The sequence below is a fragment of the Malurus melanocephalus genome, unplaced genomic scaffold, assembly GCF_030028575.1.
Source record: "Malurus melanocephalus ecotype Western Australia unplaced genomic scaffold, MMel_1.1 scaffold_1170, whole genome shotgun sequence".
NCBI classification, from domain to species: Eukaryota; Metazoa; Chordata; class Aves; order Passeriformes; family Maluridae; genus Malurus; species Malurus melanocephalus.
In genome coordinates, this window is record NW_026624402.1 from 36902 (window position 1) to 49319 (window position 12418).

Sequence of the window (12418 nt, forward strand, 5' to 3'; positions counted from 1 at the left end):
GTGAGGGGACAGCCAGCTCAGCTCAGCTCCAGCCCCAGCCCGGCCCTCACCGCAAACGCCTCCATTGCGGCTCCTCTCCCTCAGCTCCCTCAGCTCCCGCCGCGCCAGCCCCGCTCCGCCCCGGCAGCGCAGGTCCCGCCTCAGATCCCGCCTCAGATCCCTCCTCCTSCTTCCTTTTCCCGATTCCRCCTCCYGATYCCTCCTCCYGMTYCCTYYYYCYSSKTYCYTYYCCCSGKTYCYYCCYCCSGKKSYKSCCGGGGCAGAGCCAGCGCTGGATCCGCGTTCCTGCTCGTAGCCCCGCTCCGCCCTCAGCCCGGGCGGGTCAGGCTGCCCCAAGAGCTGAATTCCCGATTTTMCAGKMTCGCTCAGGTTGGGAAACAYCYSTGAGATCATCSAGATCAAGCTRTGACCGGACAGCACCGTGTCACCCAGACCGCATCCAAAATCCTTCCTTCAGCACCTCAGGGACAGAGCCTCCGCCGCTGCCCGTTCCGATGTTTAACAACCCTTCCTGTGGAGAAAAAGAAACGGAGGACCAAAAAACCGAACCGGCCACTTCAGATGGAGAAACAGCGATGAAGAAATAGCAGTATTTCTTGTGCACCCCACGCATGGCAATAAATGGATGTCTAACTGAGAAAAAAGCCCTGCCCTCGTGCCACTCCTCGAAACAGAAAAGAGAAACAATTCTAGGGGGAAAAAAAAAAAAAAACCTGGGAAGATTCAATGAGAGCAGGATTGTCATATCCTATCATAMTGCATTATAAAGAAGGTATTTTTACTTCCATGCCAAAATAAGCAGTTTTATATCCACATTTTAGGCACRCAGAGAACATGAACCTACCTCAGCATTCACAAAGGTTGCTAGTGTCATGCCTTTCGACTCTAGGGTTTAGGAAAATCTCATTAAATGTAAAGAATTCAAAGGGTCTTCRTACAAATTGTAAAAACTAAAATAGAATCCCAAAACATGAAACAGTATCTTGAAAATAATTTCTTTTTTTAACTTTTTTTTTTTAAAAATGAGGTTTCTGAATTACTTGGGAATGTGAAGCTTTAAGTAATTTTGGTTCTATAAATTTCCATATATAAATAATATATATTCCATATATATAAATATGCCAGACRTCTTTAGAGGACACATTTAAAAGCAGCTCCTGAAGCCATCAGCATTCTTATATTAACAAGGCATGAGTATGCATTTGTGGCATGGAACAGGAGATATGCAAAAAGCTCCATCCAGAAAGAAGGTCTTGGAAAAAACATTTATCCAGTGTGAGCAAAATGGCAGGTGGTGCCCCAATTCTTTCTGTCTTGGTGACAGTCACCATGAGTACAGAGACAATACCATTTCACTCCCACATCCTCCAGGATGCTGAGCTTTAGGGCTCTGTGAGGGCACACACAGATCTGTGTTGATAGTCACACAAAAGCTGTTGTGTAAACGCAGATTACCATCAGCATGCAGGCAGTTAGATTGCTGCATCATGGACAATTTGGGAATTGCATTCACATAAAAAACTATTTTGCAACATTGATTTGTATTTCGTTACTGAGCAGAGCACAAAATACCTGTCTGTACTCTTGCTCTGTAAGATCATGAACTCCTGTTACCACCATCCATAGGTCTATGTGTGCTCCCCTAAAGAAAAAAAAAAAAGTTCATTTTCAGGTTGATATAACAGCATTCTTGAAACCTGTGAATCACAAAACCCACTAAATGTGTGTGTGTGGAGCAGAAGAATGCAGTGCCAGCGTGAGTAGGTGTAACCAAACCTGTGCCACCCACCCGGCTGCAGACACACCCCAAAATTACAGGTATTCCCAGGGCAGGGTTCATCCCAGTGGRATTTGAGGCCGTGGGCAGCTGTGACAGCCCATTCTTTGGCAAGAATTGCTCCTCCACAGATGTGCTCATCTGCTATTTGCACACAAGGCCACGAGTACAGTACAGCTTCTTCACCTCCCATTATCCTACTGAAGATGAACCTGAGCTGATTTGAAGGCATTCCACAAACATCCTCCGAAACACAAAGCACTGATTTCCAAGAAGCCTTTAGAGGTTAAGATTTGGAGAAGGAAAGAACATYCCATTTCAGGGCTACCCCACAGCTTCTCAAGCTCCACCTCCCYGCTTTTTGGCTACATCTTCCAACTTCCCTCATTAAAAACGATGCACATGCTTAGACCAGCATGAGGAGATGATCTTAGCAAAAACAGAGGTTTCACCAAGATGAAAGCTACCACTCACCTTAAAAAGTTTTGGCCTCAAACTTACAATAAAAATGGACACATCCCATTCTCCATAGAGTACTAGAGGGGGTGCACTATACTCTGGATATTCCAGCTGTCACCCAGGAAGGTAAGGAATAACCATGACCAAGAGATAAAGGACTGAGGCTGAAGGACTGTTCTATTATTGCTGGCAGCCTGTGCTGTTCTGTAATTGYCTCATCAGAACAGGGAGTCTCTGCTCTCATTTCACAACATTCTGTTGCAGCAGCCACACTCACAGGTTGCCATTACACACCAAACACCCCAGATACCTCATTTTCCCTGATCTAAGCACCAGCTTCAAGCAAGTGCTGAGATCAGTATTKTGGGATAGGTTTTCCCCTCATTTAATGTAAGCCAAGTGGCAAGCATTACACGAATGCTGCTCTGGAGTGAAGAGCAGCTGGATTTGGACAAGGAGATGTCTTGGATGCTTTGTGTGTGATCATTTCTATAAACCCAAATTGCTATGCTATGYCCCTTTTCCTCATTTACATGCATTCAGAACTGCATTTCACACAGAATTTAAACACACAACAATGGTTCTCTTCAACATGGCTTTGCTACAACAGAACACTTTCCTTTCATAGCTAAGTCTTCTCCTGGACACAGATTTTACCTCTCAAAGGAAAAAAGACCAAAACCAAACAAGATGAACAATGTCAACAGAGGCAGAAATACTGCAGGCCTTGAAGAGCACGGTGCATTGAGATATCAGCCAAAACTTCCCTTGGACAGAGTCCAGCCTTACCTCACTGCAGAACTGATACATCTGAAAGGACAAGTGAAGGAAGAGGGAGGGAACAAAATTATGCTTAGCTTAAGTATTTGACCTGAATATCTCAAAATRCTTTGTAAGGAAAGATCAATACTAAGGCTTTTCAGCTAAGATTTGCCATACAAATTAGCAAATCAGCAACAGTCAGAAGCAAGCTGATCACTCAGCTCCCAAACATATTCCCTTCGGGAATGTTTTGTGAAACTCACAGTCTTAATAGCACAGTGGCAGCTCCTCAGTGTAAATGTAAATCAAAAATAGAGGGATGCTAAAGCATTCATTTTGTGTAATGGYATTATTTTATCCATATTAGCAATCACTGCAGGTATCCAAACCTTGAACTTAGCATTCTGTCACATCCAGAAGGTTAAAAGCTGGGATGGGGTGAAGCCAAGCTCACAGAACACTGTACCTCAGAGGAGCTGTGAGAGCACAAGGGGTGGGAGGTGCTGCCTCTCCTTGCTCTGCTGCTTCTCAGGAAAAAGTTGTGCACAGTCCGTCTGTCCATCCATCCATCCAACATCCATCCTTCCATCCATCCCAGTCAGCACTGGAGAGGAGCCCAAAGGAAGCCCTGCACATTGAACTGCAAGACAAGCATCCCAATGAACCAGCACACCACGCTCTGACATGGACAGATGAACAAATATCCCCCAAACAGGCTACAAGACTGAATTGCTTTCCACAAGAATRTAATTTTTTTATATCAAATCAACTGCACATCTCATGTTTAATTGATGCCTCACTGACACACGGCCCAAAATAAATCCAATCCACCGCTTGATTTTTGGAGAGCACAGTGAGTGCATTTCAATCTGTTTTTAACATGGGAAAGATTTGCAGTATTGCTTTGCTTACAGAATATGCTCAAAACTCATAAATATGCCATCTCAGGCAGGCAGCAGTGAGATGAATTCTTGCAATTTGTTTCAGAAACATATTTAAGATAAAAACATCTTACATTAGCCTGGCTCTGCTGGCAYATCACATCAAGAACAGGACATGAAAGGAGAGAACTCCCAGTAACTGCAGGGATCACTGCACAGCCTGTTCCACAATGGGTCCCTCTGCCTTGCCAGGAGATGGAGCTGAGCCCAAACAGGGGGAAGAGATGAATGATCTGTCAAACTAACTTCAAAGGCCAGCAGAAGTTAATCCAAGAGTAATCCATGGTTTGCTCTTGATCAGCCAAGTGAGACCAGCTCCCCCTGTTACAGGAAACCAGCCCAGGGGCTTTGCTCTTGGCCAGCCTCAGGCTTCATGGCTAAATAATTTATTCTCAGGACCCACAATCAAATGCAATCAAGAACAGCTCACAGCCCTTAGCTACTGGAGATCAAGCCAGAAATGAGAACAGTGCAGAAGTAGCCTGTTCATGAAGCTATTTATGTTGTGCCAGAAGTGTAGAAAGGTGGATTTAAAGCTCTTGGGGGTTATTTCCAGGCTGGAATCTGGAGAGTGGGCTTGGGTTTGTGAGAGATTGCAAGATATACAGTTCTGACTTTAAAACACAGACCTGGAGACAGAGAACAAGAGAGACAGAGAAGGAAACTGCAAGAAAGTTAAGATCAGAACTTTATCTGCTGCTCCTGACACCAGCAGAGCAATGGGAGAGTGTGGGAAGCACAAAGTCAGCCCAAGCTCAAAGGGCAAGGCGTTTCAGAGATGGGGAAAGCCAGGCCTAACAGGATGGGATATTTCCTGCATTTTCAACTGAAATCAAAGCCAGCAGCAGGATCCCCTGCACTGAGATTTACCCTTCTGGCTGCCCCACATGGGCACAGCAGAGCTCCCTGCACTGGAGCAGCAGCGCTGTTCTGTTCCAGCTCTGCCATCAGATGGCACAACAGCACCAGCTCTGCCATGGAGGGGGWGATCTGCACCCCAGGATTTGGTGAATTAACAGCTGCCCATGCCAGCAGCTGCAGAAATTCAAATCAATCGTTTTCCCTCTGAACTGCAAGACAAAACTCATGCAAATACAGTGAGATGTTTAAAGTCGTATCAAAAAGTTCAGTTCACGATCCTTTGAAGACTCTGTAGAAATTAATTTTAATCTGCTTTCATGACTGCARACAAAGCTTAAGGAAAATTGGGAAATTTGCAAAGTTTCCTAATTATAATGAGGAACTACACAATGAATAACACTGACATGCAGCCAGCACAGATCTTGCTGGGGGATTTTTGTGTGGCTTTGCCAGTTTTGTGTTCATTCTCAATGCTGAGGATACAAGGGACAGAAATTTGCCAACCCTTTGTGCCCCACAGCAAACCTGAGTAGGATTCACCCTTGTMCAAGTAGACAAAACCGCTGTAAGTAGCTTAGAACTCTCCAGCTGGATTCATATTCCTATTTTTTCCCTTTCATAACCTCACAAGGATTTTATACCAATGCAATATCTGCTACCACAGGAGACTCACGGCTCAGGTATTACCAGCAATGAAATTTTAATTCTTTCCTTTAGAGAAAAGCGCAGCTACAGTGAATACCACAGCAGGATGAGAGAGGGGAAGTAAAAACTTTTGCCTTGAAACCGAGGAGATTCCATCTCTGCAATGGTGGATGGAACTATAAATAATGAGGAGGAAATGAGAACTCTGCCTTGAAGAGTATTCAGTACTTTGAGTGTGCAAACACAACTGAAGCTGTTGAAAAAATAACTGGGAAGGGAAGAGGTAAAAAGAGTGAAAGCAAAAAAAACTAAATAATGGAGCTGCTAAAGAACCTTTGTTGTTTGTATGTGACATGATCATGCATGTTGTGAAGCAGAGACAGGGATGCACACATCTGCTTTGGAAGGGATGAATTTCCACTGGCTCAGCAATATTTGGCCAAGTTGATAAAGCTTAAGGGTTTAGGTTACTCTGTCAGGCCTGCAGTGACAGGCCAGAGCCAGCTCCCAGCAGCACATTGCAGCAAAACCATCACCAGAGAGTCTTAAAGGCTTAAGAAAATGCATTTACAGGAGTTCCAGGGCTGMTGTGAAATGCAGTGGGTGGAAAACCCAACAGTGCCTTGGCTGATGGTCTTGAGCAACTCCTCCAAGAACTGGGGGCCTCCAGAGCATCACAGAACACCACAAAAACCACAGCACGCTCAGACAGGAAGGCTTTTGCCTTTCCTCAGCAGATGTGAGAGATTCACACAGAGCTGAAACTACTGAATTCTCTACMAAATACTGCAACAGAGTCCTCCTAAGCCAGGCAGGAAAGTTTTAATGGCAGCCTCTTTCTTGAAGACATTAATTTCTGACACAGCACCACTGGGAGATTGGTCACTGTATTTATTCCTGCCCCAAAATGTGTGAATTCGACCAAGGACTAGCTTTACTTTAGCTTTAATTTAAAAAGGACTAGCTTAGCTCTTAAGTTGATGTAAACAGGGAACAGAACTAAACCACCTACAAATTCTGTGCTTGCTTAAGACTTCATGGCCGTGGGGGTTGGCCACAGAGTTGTGAGCAGAACTGTGCTGATCGTGCAACAGCTTTGGTCAGTTCTGAAAAAAAAAAGAGCCAAAAAAACCCAGCCACAAAACAAAGTAGAGAGTAAATACTAACTCCCTACAGAAAAAAAACAAACAAAAACCAAAATGGCTGAAACACACTGAACAGCAGCATTTCTTTCACAACTTTGTGCACAATGCAACCCTTTTTATGCAGGAAAGTGCCATGTCAAGCCCTGGGAACACTGCAGTTCACAAACACTTCAGAATGCTGCAGTTTTGTGCCACTCTGTGCTGGTTTGTGTTGAACTAGCACACACCACTTTCCACACTGTTCCTTGCTCTAATGTAAAATGTATGGGGTTGCATCACTAATTCATGGTTTAGGAACTCTCTACCTTCTCTGGAGCAAGGGTCAGGGGAAACTGTAGTTTTTGATATCTTTTCATGCAAAAAAAAAAAAAAAAAAAAAAACAAAAAACCAAACAAAAAAACCGAAAGCCTCAGCACATAAAGCTTGAGTTGGTACATTTGTGTACAAGCAGATGGGTGAGAGGAATTGGGGTAGGATAGATAAATAGCACAGCAAATTTCAGAGAGGCACATCKTTATCTCCAGAATACCCACCAGAAAAAAAAACCAAAGCACAAAATCCCCAAGCAAACAAAAAAGCCCACACCCCAATATTTCTATCTACAATGTTTGAGGTCCTCCATGGGCTCAGTACAATCTCTGGCAACCTGAACTGCTCCCAGACACGAAGAAAGCAAAGCAAAGGTTCCTGCAGCTCCACACTCTCTCAGCTGCAGGAAGGATGTACATTTAGAACCATGAACAGTTAAAAATTCACACAATCTCCAGTATAATCAGTGTTACCAGCAGGAAAGAGCCCTGCAAGGAGGAGTGATTATTTACGAGGTGTGCTCAGTGTGAGTCACTTTTCAAACAGCACAGATTGAGTGAAGGCTGAAATGCCCCAAAGCTGAGCCAGGGCCAGGACTCAGCACTGAGCACCAGAACCTTCTGGTCACAGCCTAAATCTCTGTGCTTTCACAGCCTTTGTCACTTGTGAGCTCTGTCCAGCCAAACTTCTCCTGCCCAGATTAAATTTAAAATAAAGCTGAAACACACGAAACAACTGTTYGAACTTCAGAAAAGTGATAAAACTGTGATAAAATAATTTGGGCTTAAAACTTCTTYAACTTRAAATTCTWATTTTTAGTAATRCTCACTCATTYCTCACTCTGAAATACCCAGCAAGAYTCTATTATTAAGTGATACAATTAAATAAACAAAACTAGAATTTCATATCAATTGCATGAGTGGCCACTGAAAAAGGTTAGATAGCATAATGSCTAAAATAATTAAACAAAAAATCAAAATCAACTCAGAACCTCTCAGATGCAACTCTTTCTTTACACACATTTTTGACCAGTAGTCAGCAAAGTGTTAATCTGCAGTGAATTTGAAAAGTATTGCCTGTACAGATTATTTACTCCAGTGCTTTTTAAGCACAACACCAGTAACAGGCAACACTTCCAAACAGTCCCTGAGGCACAGCAGCTCAAGAAGTGAATTGCCAGGAAAGAGAAACGTGTGCTCTGTGTTTCTCAGTTCCCAACAAACAACTAATCTCCTCTCTAAAGAAAATGAAGTGAAAGAACAGCAGAGTCAGAAAATCTGCTAAGATAATGTTACAGTCTGAGTACACATCAAGGGTAATTGTACCTCACTTCTKCAGAACACTGAATATTGCTTTTCTAGTGAGCTTAATAACACACAGGCTCAAAACGTCCAAGCAGAGCCCACCAATTCACATCACATGTATTCAAATTATTTTAGCCTGCAGACATCCCTAAGGAGGAGTCTGTTACAATCAAATTTCACTCAGAGCCTTTGTACCTTGTATCTCTCCTCAGAGAGCTCACAGCAGAGCAGAATTCAACAGCCTGACACATCACCCTGCAGCAATTTTACAATAAACTAAAACCAGTTCCTGCAGCAGCAAGAATCAGTGYCTGCAATAATTTAGTAAGGGTGTTTACTTCTCAAACACAATCTCTAAGGCAGTTACAACTTCCATCCTAAAGGAAAGGACAACAGTAGGAAGATTTTTAAGAACAGTGATTCRTCATCTGCCTTCCYTTTGAACTTTTATTTCTCCCTCTGYTTTCAGCCAGRTACAAATACTACCMCAACYTCTGGGAGTTTTCTTTAATCCAGKTGTATAAAATCAGRTMTTTTTTACCACTTTCCCATTCCTYRCATGCACAAGTATTTCTTGCTATCAAAAGGTAACAGGGCAGAARGCTTTAGACAATCTCAAGCAGCAATTTCTGCAATAAGACTGAAATGTTTCCTGCCATCTTTCACATCTCCCACCTGCAGTTTGTGTCCATCTCCTTCCATCACTGATTTCCTAAGGGATCCCGGGGCACTGCAGCTCTCCAAGGAGATAACGGAGCAGGAGCCAAACCGGGCAGGGAAAGTGAGAGGCTCCATTTAAAGCAGGGGCAGCCCATTTATCAGCATCACATGAGGCACAGCTGAGTTTGTTCTGCTCTAAAGCCCCACACCTGGGCCCTTTTGCAGCACCACGTGCTAATCATTACCTGCCCTAAACTCTCCCACCTGGGTTTCTAAAAACAAAAAGGTGATCTCAAGATAGGAGCCAGCCAATGTGGCGTAGGTGGGAAGAGGAATTAAAATGACCTGTAAGAAGCGTTCGTGCTTTAAAGATTATAATCATCTACCATGATGCAAGTCATCATTGCCACTTGTCATGTTTTAATAGCTTTGTGAMAGCAAATGCAAAAAAAATTTCAGTGTGGTGACAACAACCTCCCAGGATTGTGAAGGGTGTTGCTTGCACTGTGCTGGTGACACTGGMTTTCCACTCAGGGTGTTTTCTCTGGTTTGAAGTGTCTGAAGAGATGGCTCTTTCAGCCAAGTTCTCTTGCCATGCCACCACAAACCAACCTTAACCCTAAAAGATGSGAATATTTTAGCTCATTAATTCAGACATAACTAATATTTTCTACCAATAGTTTAATTCATATCAGTACCTTCCTGCAGTACTGATAAAACAGTGAGATCATTTGAAAACAAGGAACTGTTCTCTGTCCCTGTAACCAAAGGACTGCTATTAAAAAAGCCTTCACGGAATACTATTGGAGTGTAAGTCCCTAAAATATCTTCAGAATAATGTCCCAGAATTTCAAGTCACATTTGATGCTCTTTGAACTCCTCTATAGGTGCTGAGCACTCACTGGCTCTGAAATACAAAAACCACATGGAATGCAGAAGCCAGCAAAGCAGCTCATCTATCCAGAAGGTGACTTACTGGGCTAAGTGCAGCACATTCCCATTAAAAATGGATAGACTTGGTTTGAAATTAGAGTGGCAATGAGTGGGAGTTACCTTGCATGCTTTTCTTTCCAAATCAAATATTTATCAGAGGAAAACCACAGGTGTCACTGACAAGGAGAGATTAGCTGTGACTTAAAACCACACACCTGGATTGAAAAGTAGTGAGACATGCTCTGCTTGCTAAGAAACCTTAACAGTGCATGAGTTATGGCAGCTAATTAGAAGCTTTTGTATTCAAGAACTAGAATTTRACAGTATTTAAGCACCCAAGTGGCATTTCCCCTGGTACCTACAGTGCTGGCATTAATGAAGTGTTTACAAGCCAGAGCATCTAATCTTTTTGTCTCATTCAGCTGAGTGGGTGGAAGAGCAGAGGCACCAATGGCAACGTCTGGGGTGGGGAAGGAAAACAAAGGAGCCAAGAGTTTTGAAGAGCTGGTTTGCTCAGTGAGGTCTAAAATGCCATAAAATATTCCAAACGTACAGAACTTMYTGAAGCACATTTAAATCCAGAGYTCTGGTCTGGAGCTTTCTAAAAAGCCTCTTCAGCAGGGGGACAAAGAGCCCAAAACTCAAGCAGCCCACTGGRTTGGCACTGATACAGGAGAGAAAGGAGATCATTGGGAGTCCCACATTAGATCTGGCCTGAAGCAGAGTTGAACCCTCACAAGATGCTGAACCTGTGTGCTGTGTACAACAAAGAGCAGGCTCCTGTCCTAAATTGGGAGAGCCTTGATGAAACAGGAAAGGTAAGAGGGATTTGAAAGATAGAGGAAAACAAAAACCAATCAGCCTCTCTCAAACTATGTGACTTAACAGCTGGAGAACACATGAAAATGAGTATTAACCATATTCATATGCTTCTCCTCAACAGTTTCCTTTTGTTTCCACAGGTCTCTCTCTCCCACCTCACAATGTGACTGCTTTTGCAAAGTCTCTGCTTATTTTAAGCATTTGCCTTATGATTCTGAATCATACTGAGAGAGCTGTGTACTAGAGGAAATCAAGTCTCTCTCTCAAGCTTYAGATTCTTGAATTCCACCCAAGGARGTGCCTAAAACAGCAAGCATAACTATTTGTGTCCCTGGACATCCAGTTCTGGGATCATTTCATCAGGAATGAAGGAAAGGATGAGCTACTGACTTYCATAAAGATAAAAATATTCAACTGTATTATGCCATCCTGAATGTAGATTAAGGCTGACATGATACATGACAGTTAATAGTGTCCAAGTACTGAATAATTTTCACTGGARTGGCAAATCAATGTTTGTTGATGAGAGCAAGAATAGCACAGCCACCTTCTGCTGCTGGKACTGGACTGCCATTCCTACACAGAGGGCAGAGCAGAAACTCCTGACATATGGGGCAATGGCAATTTAGGATTTAATGCTCATTCTACACCCCAGAAAATTGTAACTAAAAGTGGTGGTTTTCATTTTTTAATTTCCAAGAATCTATGGCAAGTTKACTTATTTCCATATGCTCATTAAGAAGCAGAAGAGGCCTTGCTTCTCTCCCTACCAGGCCATGAACTCTCCAAAAGCCACAGAATCACAACCCTCAAAGGTGTAACAATTCAATTAGAATAGCACTGAAGGCTTATGGTAACAATCACAATTAATGCCTGTAACTGAATCAAGAATGAAAAATTCCCATTCACCCTACCTAGAGCCCACAGCTCCAAGCATTCCAGTGCTTTCATGTGTTGGAACTTCTGCTTTCACCAATTAGTCACAGTTCCCCCCACTTCCCATAGTAAGAATAAAAGCTGCTCAAAGCTGCCATTGTTTCATATTCCAGAAGAGACAGTTGCATAATTACTAATTACCTATCAGTGATTGATAATAGTTGTGGAGAGGGAAAGGCAAAGCTCCTGCACTGAAGAAAGCCACTGAGATAACATTAAGGAGAGAAGCATTTATAAATATCTGGAAAGTGGAAGCAGGGTTMAATTTAGTTGGAGATGGCAGAGCAGCAGCTCTGTTACACAACCTTTAACTCGCAGTGCTCTGCAGCAGAAAGGAGGCCAGAGCTGCTGAGAAATGCTCCAGCAGAGGAAGCAAAGCTGGGATTTAAAGTGACAAGTGAGACCTGTCAACCTGTGCTTCTAAATTTATGTGGTACAGCACATCTTGRAAATGAGAGCAGACAATTCCTATCAGCTCTGCTGGAACTGTTTTACTGTTTCTTAGAGATTTACTCAAACACACAGTGAATGTCTCCAGGCAAGACAAAAACTGCCCGTGCTGCAGCACAGAGATTGACCAACAAAACTACACCTAAATACACTTACATTTCTCCATAGTAGCAATTCTTTAGTCTTTTCTTCATTTCTGTTTTAAAGTCTGCTCAACAGATTGGGAAATATGTACAAACATTTCTATAATGTTTGTACATATTTCTTCTTCTTTATTGGTGCTTCTCAGTCCAAGTTACCTTTACAAGGCTATTCTTTGCTTCTGAACAGTGGAAGATTTAATRGTGTACTGTGAATAAAAGGCAAAATGTTCAACAACACAAGACATAAGAGACAGCATCTTAAAACTTTTC

At 42.9% G+C, this 12418-nt stretch overlaps 1 protein-coding gene across 1 annotated transcript in view; it reads right to left on the bottom strand.

Annotated features, from left to right (window-relative positions):
- LOC130586488 (NADH-cytochrome b5 reductase 2) overlaps window positions 1–65 on the bottom strand; it is a 7381-nt gene extending 7316 nt beyond the window's left edge. The window contains exon 1 of the mRNA XM_057387290.1: window positions 51–65. Coding sequence (XP_057243273.1) covers window positions 51–65 — 15 coding nt within the window. The remainder of the gene's footprint in view (window positions 1–50) is intronic.
- Window positions 66–12418: the final 12353 nt, after the last annotated feature.